This window comes from Anticarsia gemmatalis, chromosome 7 (assembly GCF_050436995.1).
Source record: "Anticarsia gemmatalis isolate Benzon Research Colony breed Stoneville strain chromosome 7, ilAntGemm2 primary, whole genome shotgun sequence".
NCBI classification, from domain to species: Eukaryota; Metazoa; Arthropoda; class Insecta; order Lepidoptera; family Erebidae; genus Anticarsia; species Anticarsia gemmatalis.
The window spans coordinates 6,188,676-6,203,621 of NC_134751.1; the positions used below are offsets into that span (position 1 = coordinate 6,188,676).

At 36.6% G+C, this 14,946-nt stretch overlaps 1 protein-coding gene across 1 annotated transcript in view; it reads left to right on the top strand.

Annotated features, from left to right (window-relative positions):
- Positions 1-221: 221 nt before the first annotated feature.
- The window catches only part of btv (dynein cytoplasmic heavy chain beethoven), a 41,747-nt gene continuing 27,022 nt past the window's right edge, over positions 222-14,946 (top strand). Inside the window, exons 1-16 of the mRNA XM_076116692.1 lie at positions 222-405; positions 551-694; positions 912-1,130; positions 1,433-1,618; positions 1,811-1,939; positions 2,112-2,257; positions 2,900-3,052; positions 3,343-3,555; positions 3,743-3,995; positions 4,168-4,311; positions 4,551-4,756; positions 5,147-5,262; positions 5,552-5,697; positions 7,098-7,265; positions 7,526-7,684; positions 8,028-8,161. Coding sequence (XP_075972807.1) covers positions 286-405; positions 551-694; positions 912-1,130; positions 1,433-1,618; positions 1,811-1,939; positions 2,112-2,257; positions 2,900-3,052; positions 3,343-3,555; positions 3,743-3,995; positions 4,168-4,311; positions 4,551-4,756; positions 5,147-5,262; positions 5,552-5,697; positions 7,098-7,265; positions 7,526-7,684; positions 8,028-8,161 — 2,636 coding nt within the window. The 5' untranslated portion in view covers positions 222-285. The remainder of the gene's footprint in view (positions 406-550; positions 695-911; positions 1,131-1,432; positions 1,619-1,810; positions 1,940-2,111; positions 2,258-2,899; positions 3,053-3,342; positions 3,556-3,742; positions 3,996-4,167; positions 4,312-4,550; positions 4,757-5,146; positions 5,263-5,551; positions 5,698-7,097; positions 7,266-7,525; positions 7,685-8,027; positions 8,162-14,946) is intronic.

The following is a 14,946-nucleotide window of genomic DNA, read 5'->3' on the forward strand; positions in this document are numbered from 1 at the left end:
TAGATAATAAAGTGATTTGTTTCTTTCACTCCTTAGCGAAATAAAAAAAGATAAAACATATTTTAGTAGTGTTTTAACTAAAATAGGTTTATAGTGCGTTTATGAATAAGAGGGTAATTATTTATTTTTATCCTGTATCTTTTAACATTTTTAAAAACAACACCTAAAATATAACATTTTTAGATGCTCTACGAGTTCATGAGATACAAATCACTGATAGAGCGCCCTCTGGTGAAGCACGCACTGAACAATGAGCTTGAGATATTCGTGTCATCTCTCATCTCGATGGTGAAGAGTATTCAGAGCCAGATGGACTCGGCCGAGGTGGATGTGAACATGTACCAGCCGGCGGAGATGTCCCCTGTGGTGCATCAAGTGCAATGGGCTAAGCAGATGGAAGCCAAGGTATGTTATTAGAAACTATTAAGTGTCAAATAAGTGTCAGAAGGGACAGCATAAAAAAGTACATGTTTTTTGTCTTCTTTATTATAAAATTTATTCGGGTTACTCAGTTACTAAAATAAACTGCGGTAAAAATGTGCCATTTCAGGTAAAAGAAATTCAAACTTGCGCAGAAAAGCATTTAAAGGAATTTGAAGGTAGTTCAGAATTACTGAACTTAAGCACCAAAGTTTTGAAAGATCTCAAAAATATGTACACTCAGTTGCATGAGGAATGGTGCCGAGATATACAGGTACGTATTACAAGTATATTGACATTCAATTAGCATTATTCTTGTTTTTATTTGAGATTGTAATAGAAGATATATATAAAGAATTTAATTCTATGTTTCTGGGGACTTCACTAGCATAACAGTGTTTAAGGTCTTCCTTAACGAGAGCTGAGATTGATTCTCATAAGGAATTTATCAGAGTGGGAGTGCTAGTAATAAAGTAAATACTTTACTGTAGGCACAAGCAAAGAGTGGTTCCTTGCAAATATCAGCGGATAAGCCAGTAGTGGAGTTCAGCGGCAGCAGCCGGCTCATGGTGGTGAACTTCAACCCCGGGCTGCTGCGCGCCGAGCTAGAGGCGCGGGCGCTGGCGGCGCTGGGGCTGGCGCCGCCGCCCGCCGCCGCGCAGCTGCACCACCTCACCGCCGCGCTCACACACGCACGACCACTACATCAGGTAACTACATTTGGCACCCACATCAGGTATCCATATCAGGTAACTACATCAGGTAACCACATCAGGGAACCACATCAGGGAACCACATCAGATAGCTCAGAACTAGGACTGAGGCTCTCCGGCTGTGATACAGTACACGCAAGTTTCATATTGTTAATCTTTGAAATTGTATGTCCATAATTAAACGCGTTTGAACCTCATTGATTACCTTGTACATTAGGTTTTTTTTAGTAAAAATGTTACCTGTTTTATCAACGTACTAACACAAATACATAGATGTAAGGTATCTGTCATGTCTCCAGGTTGCATCATTCCACAACACATTGGGTGAACGTATGATTCCGTCGACCCGCCCCATGATGCTGCAAGCTGCGCTCGACCTCTCAAGTCTGGTGCAGGATCAGAAAGCCGTCTACTGGGACGATGTCGAACAACTCGTCAATTATACTGATAAACTAAAGAAAATCGTCCTCAAATTAGAGACACAGGTACTTACTTGATATACCTACTGTTCAGTTGCGATGTTGACAGTTGAATAAAAAAAATGTGTGTTGTTACTAAGATATTTCTTATAATTTTTATTTATTATTTACTGTATGTACTTTTTAAGGTAATCGTTAATTTAACTTTATACAATAACAAACTGCTGCCGTACTATTATCGTTACTGTTTTATTACAGAACACCTATTTAACCGGCCAGCACATAGCTATAAGGAACATAGTGCAGAAACTGATGGATACTGAACTGCTATCGAAACAATCTGAGTGGAAGAAGAGCATTAAGGATATAAGGGACATCATTGATACGGTTAGTAGTATTGAAGTTTTTGGGACTAACAGATTCTCGTAGATATTTTATTTTTATTTTAACTAATGCTATTAATCGCTATAGATTTCAACTGCAGAAAAAATACCTAACATTCAGATGCACCCTAGAAATACTCCTAGTGTGAAATAAGTGTAATTGATCATTTTTTCAGGTCGAGTCGAATGGCTACAAAAACACAGAGCTGTGGAGGTCGCACTGGGACTGGCAACTGTACAAAGCGCTTGAATACCAATACATAAAGACGCTACTGTCTTTACACAAACATTTCCCACACGTGAAGGTGGACTTAGTGCTTCGGTAAGCACTCATTCATCAATAACAAAGCTTGTTTATGTAATACTAGTTGCACATGTGTTTTTGTTAAATATGTTATTATATTCTGTTCAACAAGATTGTACCCTAAGGTCATAAGATTATAATGCAGCCATGATGTCATGAGGAAAAAGAACATTAATCTATTCGCGGAAAGTCAACAACACTCACTCATTATTATCTCGGGATGATTATGAGACATGTTTTAGAGAGGGACAAATATTTATACAGCAACAGAGCATACGAATTCAACCCCTTATCTTAATAGCTTTGTATAAAATAGTGTCACAGAAGTTCAGCGCTCCATTGACGTTCAGATGTATAACGATATCAATGATTTATTTACTTAGAATAGTTATATATTTTCCTTTATCACGATCATGCTTGGTCATTATTTTTGTTTTTTATGCCTATCCAAATTATTACATTTAAAAATAGCTAAGTATTTGTAAAAGCTGGTGATCGCCATTCAACGAAATAAAAAGCTTTGTATTATGTTGACATTGGGTGTTGAAATAATGATGATTGCTACCAAAGTCAAACTTTATTCAAGACAAAATTATCCTAAGGGGATGAAATGGGTATTATGTAAAATTGAGATATAAACTCGTTATTATACTTTGCCAGTGGTCACAGCGTGCGCGTGCACCCCGCCATCGAGGAGCTGCGAGTGCAGCACTACCATCAACTGCGGCGCCTAGTTGCCATGCCGGCGCACTTCATCGGAGTACAACCCAACATAGCCGATAAACAGACTATATTCTCTAACATCGTTACCAAGTTAGTATTACTCATTAAACATGTAAAGATTTTGCACAAAAGTTCATGACGACTACAAATACTTATGTGCTCTGGGTGAAAGTGCACATGACTGCTGATCACGAGGTCTCCGAGCCTGGAAATTGGTGACATGCCCGGCAACATATTACTCGGCCTCTTTTATATGGGGATAGTATTGTAAATTGCAAATCGCGGCTGTATCTCATACAGGTCTGTATACGCAGGTACCCTACTTCGCTACATCAGGCGTGATGTTATTGATAGAAATAAATATAATACGTTTAACCCAGGCACAGTTGGCTGGGCAACAAGGCGGTGAAGCAGCTGGAGTCAGCACTGTCGTCGCTGGAGGAGCGCTGCGCGTGGTGGACGCGGCGCGCGGCGCTGGCCTGCGTGCCCGACCTCGACGCGCTCTGCGCCCAGCACCTCACCGAGCCCGCGCACTGGGAGAACAACTTCAAGGCATGCAAGGCCTACGGACAGGCTGTCGCTAAGATGACATTGTAAGTTTATAACTAATTTATCTGCTCGCTACCATTAAATTAACGGCAATTTCTGCTTCGCTCGCTTGAACTCTCCTGTAATTGTAAGGATGTAAACAACATCATTTATTTCATTTTTACCTCGTAACAGCGTACACGTAGACGTGCTCTCTAAAAGTTTAGTTTATGTACATCATTAAATTTTCAGCGAGGACGAAAAAATCGAATGGATATCAGTAGGCACGGCGACACTACGGCGAGAGTTCGAAGCACAAGCACGTAGCCTGTGGTCGTGCCTGATGTCGTCGCTGCTGAGCAGCTGTCGCGCCGACGCCGGGCGCCTGGACGCCTTCGTGGCGGCCGCCAGGCTCATGCTCGAAAACAATGCCCTGCCTAAGAACGCTAAAGAATTGGCCGAAATGAGCGCCACGCAACAAGCTTTGCAGCAACAGATGCCTGAGGTTACTTTTTTAACTACATATGATAGTTTTACAAAAAGATAAAATGTTTGCCTACCCTCGCAAAGCTCTAGGTTGACCTGAGAGGCAAATCGAGACAAAATCAAAACAACATGTCATTAACAATAATACACTTAAGTAAAAGTGTATCTAATGAGTCCCTTTAACTTTTCAGATGGAAAAGACTGTGGAAGCTTTAAAAAAGAAAGGCCACATGCTTCGAACTTGGGGAGGTGATACATCTGTCGATGGAACCATAAAGGAATGGCAGAAGATATATGAACTGATGCTTAGCCAACAGAAAATGTTTGAACACCAGGTTTGACAATTAAGAATAGCTTTACGCGACTTTAAACTTTTGACGTATCGTACATTTATTTATATAGGTACCGATAGTAAAATAAAGTAGATATTTAAAATATATTTTCCACATTTTTCTTTACTGTAACTTATTAGCAACGTGTAGCATAATAGTAATTATTGCTATATCTGCTATTTATAATTGCTTGGTAACGATATCGTTAGTAATTCTTATTATTACTATTCAATACTTACCAGGCTGAAATAGTGAAATCGAGTCTAAACGGTGACTGGGAGAATTTAAACTCGACGGTAGAGGCGTGGACATCGCGCTGGAGTCAAGCGAAGCCGCGGCTGGAAGACACGCACAATGTAGAGTTTACTGAAATGCTCGACAGATGTCGCTCCGTGTTCGACGCGCACGCGCAGTGGAACAAGTTTGTTAGCGATAGGGATGACTTGATGTAAGTTCAATATTATTATATTTTTACGTAGTACTTATGTATTTTTGGAAACCCATTGAAAGGTCGGGCTTATTTGCATCTACCAGTCAGGTTACTAGATTCTTCACATAATAGGTATTAACTACAACAACGTGAAATCGAACCCACACTCGAAACAGAAAAATATTGCATATGCTGGAACAAGAACGTTTTAAATAATTTTAACATGCATTGGAAATCGTTTGCACAATATCACAAGGTTTATAGATGTGATAAAAGCTTCACACATCAATAACGATTCAAATTCGTATGGTGATTATATTATACTTTCTAAAACTGTGATTTATTCTAATTTACTATGTATGCGTTGTTCGTTCTTTGTTCATTATATGACATTTTCTATGAATTCAGGAAAGAATGTGTCAAATTCAATATGAACATCGAAATATCTGAAATTTGGCCACAAGCTGAGAAACTGATGGCAGAATATGTCAACTTATGGACCGCACTGAAAGAATATAATGAAGGTATTCATTGTTATATTTTGCTTGGGAACATATTATAATGTGTGGCCGGTTTTCACCACACCTGCTTTTAAATAAGTACCGGTTAGCCTGTCAGGCGAAATTTCGACAGTTATTTTAATACATTTTTTGTCTCTGTATTTATCAGACAGGTTATCTGAGACTTATCCGAGTCCCTAAGACGTAAAACTGGCCATTAATAAGGTTTAAGTGTAGTAGAGTTAAAACTGTTTGTAATTAGTCTGTAATTCTGAATCAATGATAATCACCTAAGCCTGTATTCTTCCCCTAGAATTTGAATCGATGGCGGAACAAGAGTGGATAGTATTTCAGAAGAAGATCCATTTGATAGAAGAGTTCTCGATGAAATGGAAGGAACGACTGGAACCTTTCACTGCAGTTACTTTATACATACAACAGGAGCTTGATAAGTATTCGGTAAAATCCAACAACTGTAATTGCGAACTTTTTGATAATATCTCTTTGTTACTCTTTTCGTCAAAAATCCTTGTCCGATGTCGATATATATATATATATATATTTTCAAATACATAACCTAGATTAACGAAGGGTTTATACCCGAGAAACCTTTCCACCCAGAAGAAGTCGCTAGTCTTTAATACAAAATACGAATTGTGTCCAAATAACCACGTACTAAGACTGAATCACTTTAACCAAATAAAACAATATAAAATATAATATAGTTGGCAGATAATTATTAGTCTTAATGCGAAAAATAAATTTAGACTCAAATAAATTCCATGTCGCTCTACTCATAACGTTGCTGAACCTTATTAGATTTGCAAAACCCTCAACGAAACAAACCGCTGTAATGAAGTTTACAATACAAAATAATAGGCGTTTTATTATACGCCGAACAACGACAGTTTTCCTGGTTTTATGAGTGTTCAAGTGTTCACCTGTGAACTATTCTATTGGGGCCACACTATTTATGGCTCAAAACGAATCATTACGATGTATTATTACTAGCGCGACTCTAGCGGCCTACTCTGTCAAAACACAGTGTTATCAGTAGTGAGTAAGCTTTGAACTAACACCGTGCAAAGAAGCTTGAAAATAAGTATGTATAATAAGGTACCTATATAAACAATAAGTAAAACTTGCAACGAAAAAACTTCTTTGCCTACTTTTGCGGATCTAAAATGTTCTGTTAATCACAGTATTTCTTGAATTCAGTCCTGTATCTCTCTGTGCAATATTACAGCTATTTTGTAACAAACAAAGTTAAAATTTAAACAAAATACTTAATATAAATTGATGTAAGATTTTCTTTTGTTAGTGTAATTCTAATGCAATATTCATGCCAACGTGCGTTTTAGTTGTACGGACGTTTTCGCCTGGGGAGTCTTGTATACAATTTTATTGAGTGCGGCCCCTGTGGTCGCTCTATGTAGATATTTATATCGCTTCAGCGTGTTTGCAAGCATTTGTTTATGTAATGACATCATGCACATGTGTCTACACACTAAATATTGGTGACTTCACTCGCGTTTAGGTCTCAGCTAATGTTTAAAATGCTGTATTAATTAATCATAGTAATTATAACATTTTTATTACTTATTGCAATAATTTTAATGTATCCTAATGGTTTCTTCATGGGTGTACCATATTTCCTCTTGAAAAACATAGCTGCTTTTGGATTTTGTAATGTCTGAACTCTGAATACTGAATTATATTAGTGTACATTTTGCTTAAGAGAATAAGATAGGCAAATTAAGGCAAACGATACCATAATGATTGTAAAATATCTTATTTTAAGCTCTTCTGACCAGAAGTTATCTAAAGAATCTGTAAAAAAATATTGACTCCTTTTATAGGATTTAGCACCTCTGCTGAAATACCTTCGTGGCAATGAGTTCACTGAACGTCATTGGAGGGAAGTATTCAGCCTCCTCGAGATGGAGTATAAGAAGCCGGACACGCTTCAAGTCAGAGATGTGTTAGGTGCTGCTGTCAATATCAAGAAGCACATTAAAGCTTTACAGGTAACCATAATATAAGGCATGTTTCTTTCCCCGTTTTGTAGTTTGTGTCCTCATTCTCAGTTAACTCATGTCTCAATTCAATTATGAGAATAGTAGAATACATAACTTACCCAATTTATTTTCAAAACTTCATAAAGAGCTACAAGCGACGTGCTGTATTACTTTTCACACTGTTTGTACTTACTCTAGAACATGCAACCTGCTCTATATACCCTTTTAAAATTAAGGATTTTTGTAACATTTCTTTCACTATTTTGTAGAAAATCTGTACATCAGCTTCGAGTGAGTTCGCTATCAGGAACGCTCTGAACGAATTAGAGATTTGGTTCGCGGGTGCACGGTTGACTATAACTTACTACAACGACAAGGCGAAACGGCCCACACCCATTGTGAAGGACTTCAAGGATATACTGAGTAAGGTATGTAAGTACATCTTTATTGTGTAGATTAAACAATGCTATAGGTACATAATTTATACGATAAATAGAGCTATCTTGCGATAGAGCTTTTCCCTACGTGTTTTTTCCAATTTTATGAGCGCTATTATAATAACTATTAAATAGAAATACGCAATATATTTTAATCGACCGACAAAAATGGACCTCATCTCTCTTATAGTCCGAGCCTACACTCTGATGAAACTGAGAAAACGAGTTTCCCATTTCATGCATAGGATCATTGCAACAGTGTCGATCAACTACGGTATAGTGCAACAAAATTATGTACTTTTCAGTTTCTGATGTTGTTAATACGTTTGTATAGGTGGAGGAGCAGCAGTGGGTGGTGTCATCGTTGTCGGGCGGCGCGGGCTCAGGCGGGGACGCATGCAGCGCGTGGGACTCGCGCCTGCGGGCCGCGCGAGCACTGCTACGTGCCACGCATCATGCACAACGCAGGTACCCATGACTTAAATCTCAGCTTTTTAAACTTATAACTTTTTATTAGATACAGTTGCGTTCAAAAGATTTACTTAAGGGAAGTGGTAACAGAATTTAATCTAAAAGAATTACTGAATGATATCCAAACACTACAAGGTAACGGCCTATGTTCCAAAGAAACATACATGCACAAATAAAAAAATATTGACTACACAAATAACCAATTCAATGTCCTTTAAAATAAAAGCGCGAAGCTGCTATCAGTTATTCGTCTATCGGACACCAGTATAAAAAAAATCTTATATTTCATGGACGACAGATATCGAATATAATATCTATGAACAGAAATTTTAATCTCAGGTAATGACTGTAAAACAATTAGATGGCTCTTTTGTGGGCTAAAAACAAACAATGGTAACTTAAGTCATTTGGACGTAAGTAGTTTTACCAGACTTTGTATTCAAAGGAATCAATTGTCTAAATATGAACGACGTAATTGTTTTGAGTCCGTCGCAGGATTTGCCCCGCCTTAACATATGCGCGACAGATGTGCTAGCTATTTTGACCGAATAGTCCGTTTAGTTCCCGCTTGCCCTCGTCTTTTTAATCCTGTTTGACAATTATTGTATTCTTAGAGTGTCTGGCATTTCAATAACTACTCGTACCATATAAAATCTAATTTAAAATTGAGTCAGTCAGTTGATTACTACCTCATAATATTTATAAGTGTTTTAAGCTCTAACAAATAGCATCTTTATCTACTAACACAATACATAAATATATCGGGGATTCACCTATCATAATCTCGTAATTAGATACCGTATATACCTTACGTAATACGTTTCACTTACTAATGAAAACCAATCCGTTATCTACCATAAACTGCAAAGTACTGAAATACTTTAATTTGCAGAATGGGCAAATATTTATTTTGCGTATAAAACAAAACACATACAAATGTACGTATCACTGACATTGCCTGCGATGTCTCATCGATACTCTATAGCACTTATAAATAATCATAATTATAAAAAAAATATATTACCGCGTTGCGATTTGAAAAATTATTATGAACCGTCATCAGCAAGGAACTAGTACTTATTATCAGAATATTCTACGTTTCTATTTTTATAATTTCTGATAACTATAAAATGTAGGTTAACTTTGTTGAGATTTTTGTACATCAATTAGTACCTTATTTGTTCTATAGCTAGTCACAAAAAACATATCACTTCGTAGCTCGTACATAATTTGTCATAGTCCAAGAAACGTGGGCGCTAGCCGCTCTTGTTGATGATTACTTTTTTATATTCCGACAACCAGTTGTAGTTTTGTATCCGTAAATGGTAGTTCGGCTGGTTAGTGCACTGTTTTAACGCTTTTTGTTTAGAAACAGGAAATAAGTATATATTTTTTCAACTGTTTATAACAATTGTAGTATCTAGTAGCGTCGTATGTGATTGAAAGTTGGCATCATAACAAGCTCGCCGTACAGTTTCATGACTCGCCATACGTGGTAACAACCACTGCCTTATACAGTGTTAATTTGTGAACTTATACGAACATATCCACCGTGTGTACTATTGATTTTCTATCAATTCTAACTTCAAAGTGGACTGTAATAAACATAGGCAGGAGAACTTGTTCACTAATTGGCCACTATTGGGCGTTACATGGTTACTCTATGTCGAAAGGTTTCGTTTGTAATCATGACCAATCATTTAACGTTTGTGTTAAACTAAACAGCATTCATGTAGTTTAGTTAAAGGCTTTGCTATAAATTTATGTTTCTGCTTTCAATTTATTACGAGTGAATGACGATAGAGCAGAAATAGAGGTACTTCTACTCTTCTACAGTTATAGTTCTAAGTAACTATTTGATGTTATTTATTCTACTTATAAATAGGTATATAAAATTGTGACCAATCACCAAATAGCAGGTAGCTCTAACCGGGCTGTGGAAAATGGGACAATTTTTTTTTATTGTACCTATCTTGTATTTAATTAAAATAAATAATAGACGATTATGATTCACTTGTTTTCAGTTTGAATCCTTCAAATTCTAAATGGGGATTAACCTGATCATTAATTTACATGATCGCGTTGACCCGATATATAAATAATTGAGTATTTTAAACTGAGTATATCAGCTGGAAATGTAGCGATACATTTTATATTTCCGCCTACAATGTGTATTATCATGATGCAATGTTGAGTGTGTTGACGTTGATACTGTAAGCTCAGATTAGCCAGTGAGAGACTGAGAATGTAAAGCTGTCTCGATAACGCGGGGTCGCTGTCCTCACATTCAAATATGGCTGTTATAAAATTAGGCGACGTGCTACTAAGATACCGTGCGATTTAATTGCCTACTGAAATAGAAAGTCTTTGATGGAAGCAACTCTGTGCAGTATAGGTATATTACTTGATAATCCTTCATGTTTACACCCACTGACTAAGTATTTAAGTAAGCGGCTTATGATCTTCTCTAGAGACAAGGATTCACATATGATTTATAATTTAGATCCATAAATCAGACCAGTCTATTCTTAATTTTTAAAGTACGACAGCCTCTTAGCTTGAAACTTTGTTCGTTTTTTAATATGTTAGATGTTGAAGTCAACAAAAAGTGGCAATTGAATATACAAAATGCCTCTCAATATGATTTTCTACGGTAGAAAAAGTGATTTAACAAAAATTCAATGAATATACTAAAATTATTAACCATCCTAATATGTAATAACCGAATTACCTTTATACCAAGAAAGAGCTTTTCCTTAAACTGAAGATCTTCCTACTCAAGAATAACTATAATTACCTACCTATATTCATCTGAGAGACTTTGCTTGCTGTTTAAAGGCATTGCAAATGTTTAATGACCGATGTTCCGCTATCTACATCAAAGGACACTTACGCCACACCAGCGCCACCACTGCAGTTACTCGTATATAAGAACTGGTGCATGTACCTAATTTATTTTAAAGGATACAAAGAGTAAAAGCTTTTCTCTTTGAATTTATAAGATACATCTTATAAATTCAAAAATTATGATTAGGTTCATATGCTCTGTCATCCAAATATCAGCAGAAGATGAAAGATCCCTCTATCAGCTTACGGACTGATTGTAATCTATACTTAATCCATAAAATCCATACTAAAACTTTACATATTGTACCTACCTACATCACAGTTTATTATAAAAATGCATAATTAAGTTATTATATTGGCGGTGGAATGCAACACGATCTATGTGCTCTTTCTTTGGCTTCGGTCAACGACGTACGCTGTGAGGTAATACGTAAAACATTTTACGAGCTCTCCCTCGAACTACCACGAAGTTATTGGATAAATTTGGAACTGCCTTCCTGTTTGCGACTTTATTATCGATGTTTTGAATCACACAATCGCGACGTGGTCAGTTGGTTAGGTAAAGATTGGAGTCTTGACTAAACTAGTCTAAAAAAGGTAATCTTTATTATTTAAGTATTTTGGGGAAAATGAATATATTTCACTCATTCATAGATGGATAAAGATACCAGAATTGATATGCAAGTGCATTATAATAATTAAGTACATTCCTATTCATCCATTAGGTGTTTGGTTAATGATAGAACTTACATTTCATTTATATAAAAAATGAAAAGGCAAAGAACGCTAAACATGTGTTTATCGAGCCTGTAGTCGAGTTAGTTTATCTGTAACCTTTGACATCATAACCGTCTTTTGAGAATGGACTCTTATCACCCTATAGTCCATTCACATCGGCGTTGGCATCTTCTTCTAAGATCCGTGCCTGAAATTTGTTTCATTTAAAAAATTTAACCACGGTATCGACGCTTAGCAAGGAACTATAAAAATATCGAATAGGTACCCACCTACATATATATTGATCGATGTAGGATCCTAACGCTTAACACTTAACACTCCTTTCTGACTTACGAATTAATAGAAACCGCAAAAACATTACTTACTTCTAAACATTGTATGATACCCTATTACTTAACTACGTTCTTCTTTATATCGAAAACGAAAATAAGGCTATTTAATTTATTAAAATAACATAAATTCGTGGTCGTTGAATTCTCTTATCGTAATTTATCCCGTGAATAGTATTATATTAGATAACGTACAAGTTACTCGTACGTTATTGCGGACAAAAGCTAAATTAGGTACGTACTACGGAGATAAAAAGCATGCACGCGGCTATACCGCGGTTCAACTTCACTCAAAATGGTTTTTCTTATCCCCACATATCGGATTATATTCTAAAGCTAATATGTATAAAGTACTTAATTATTACTTAATGAATGAAATGTAATTTACGGAACCTCTTTTTAACTGCAATTTTATTGTTAGACTCAAACTGTCATACCTACTTGAAATTATGTAAGTAAAATAGTTACGGAAAGAGGTGTCCAATAAGGTATGAGTTTTTGCCAATAATTAGTTGTGTCGATTACCAATAGGTAGGTACTTTATGTATGGGCACGTACGTATCTTATTTTTTTAAGTTTTACTGTAGCTTCTAATGTTGGCACTGATAAAGGGTTATCGTAGAAACTGTTGAAATTGTAACAAGTTATCTGTCTAGTTAAGAGGCCACCGCTACTCACTGCGTAATGACGTCACCCTAAAGTTGGTAATATATACTATTATAGTTAACTTATATACCCAATTGTTCGAAGATCGTATTCATTTAGTATTAAATGCCATGCTGTATGAAACGACAATACTAATATCGTAACATTTAATGCCCTACTGGGACCCCTTAGTAAAATCATCTTGCGTTTCAAATGAAATGTCAACCGGGAGCTTTCGTCGCGTCCTACTTAGTAGTCGATTCCTATTACGAATTATAAATAAACAAAATCGATCAATCAATGCAGACATTATGATGTGTCCCTAACAGGTTTTGTGAATAGTTAAAATTTAAGTAGGTATAGACAATCCATAAAAAAAGATGTTTAGTAGAGCTTTGTAAAATACCACTAAGGAGTTCACACAACAAGTACCTATAGAGCTGAAAGTGCCTTGCGGTTTTAATACTACACCAACCAAAATACTTATTTTATACTGAAAAAGAACCTTTACTTTACCATATTTGTTAGCACACAGGTTACCTGAACAGAGATTCGCATTCAGTTCAATACACAATTAAGGGTGACTGTGAAGAGGGCTCCAGACGCGGTCCTTTGTTTCAATTAGCGGACCTTTGTCCTTACAGAAATATCTAGAGACAGCATAGAAAATGTTGTGAAATAATGTAAGTAGAGCTCCATTTTCGACACAATATCAAACATTCTGGGGTAAAACAATTATATCAAATATTGAAACAACGTTGTTTCTTTGCTGTCTGGGTGTTCGGTCATTTAGATCGCGAATGTATTATCAGGAGCGGATGTGGAGGGCGGAAGGCCGGCTCTGACGAACCGAGTGTCCGTATCAAGCCCAACACAGACTAACTAAAGGGATCTCATAACATTTATGTGCCCGGTTTTTACGTACAACATTTACAATCATTGCTACAACATTAATTTGTTTACTTGAATAACAATTCACTTATACGGTATTAAGTAAAGTGACTTTGTAGAGGCAGGTAAGCCTTTCGGTAACGGTTCGCGACCGATTGTGTGTTGTTAATCAAGATTACAAGGAAGCTTGTTGCCATAATAATGACCAAAACAAAAAGCGCATCCCGAAATGCGGTGTTATTTTTGTTGCTTAGTGCCCGTTTCGGAGAACGGCACGAGCGGGCGCGGGCGGGAGCGGTCGTCGCCTCGCACAGGGCCGCATTTAATAGCCCGTCCTACCAACTTAATGAGTCACACCAATGATTTTTGTTATGAGTATATTTAAAAACTAGGTACTTCAAGGATAAAAAATCTGTTTTTATTTTTTTCGTATCTTCAAAAATGACCGAGATATTAAACGTCAAAGTATGGCCTTCGCGCCAAACTCCGGCGAAGCGGCCGCACGGACGTGTGACGTCATCTCACGACACTGCTATTTCGTCAGTACTTGCCGATACCTACATAGGCTCGTTGTGCTCTCGCGGTTTTGCTTTAAATAATTTGTTTTGCTTATAGGGGACAAACAAAATGGTTAGAAAATATTGTATTGTTCCTATGTGTACTAACTCCAGTGAAAAAACACCCTAAAAATTGTTTTTTTCTGTACCATGTAAACTGTTTTATATTTTTGCAAAAGACACCTAATCTAAAACTTAAAGCCCGGTTCTGATACTGTCAAGCGCAAATGTTAAATAGAAGTTTATTGCCTTTTGAACACTTCCTCAAGATCAAGATGCCATATCATGTTCATACATACCTAGCAATGAACTTCTACCTAACAGTTGATACTATTTAATAAGCAGTTCAATGACCTCATAGGCGGCGGCGAGCCGAGCGCGGCGATTGAGTTGGCGTTGGTTTTTTGTTTTGAAAAAAGAACCCATGTTTATTAAATCTAATAATATCAAAATTAAAATATTAGTTTAAAAGTTCTCATTACACACCCAATCATATAAGACTACCTACCTACAGAGTAGATTCATGCGTTCATATGATAGCCATCAACCTGACTAAAGTCAGAGGCAGGGGTGACAACTTTTTTTTTCAAATTTACACTTGGTAGGTACGTAACACTCATTATTTGTAATGCCAGTTCTAACAAACTTTCAATTTTATTGTTAACTACACACAAAAATATTATTACTAGTATACGAGTTCAACTTTCTTTACCTGGGTCTAGTTGATGATTGTGTGCGTGGCGATCGAGATCGAGGATATCTTATTTTACAAAAA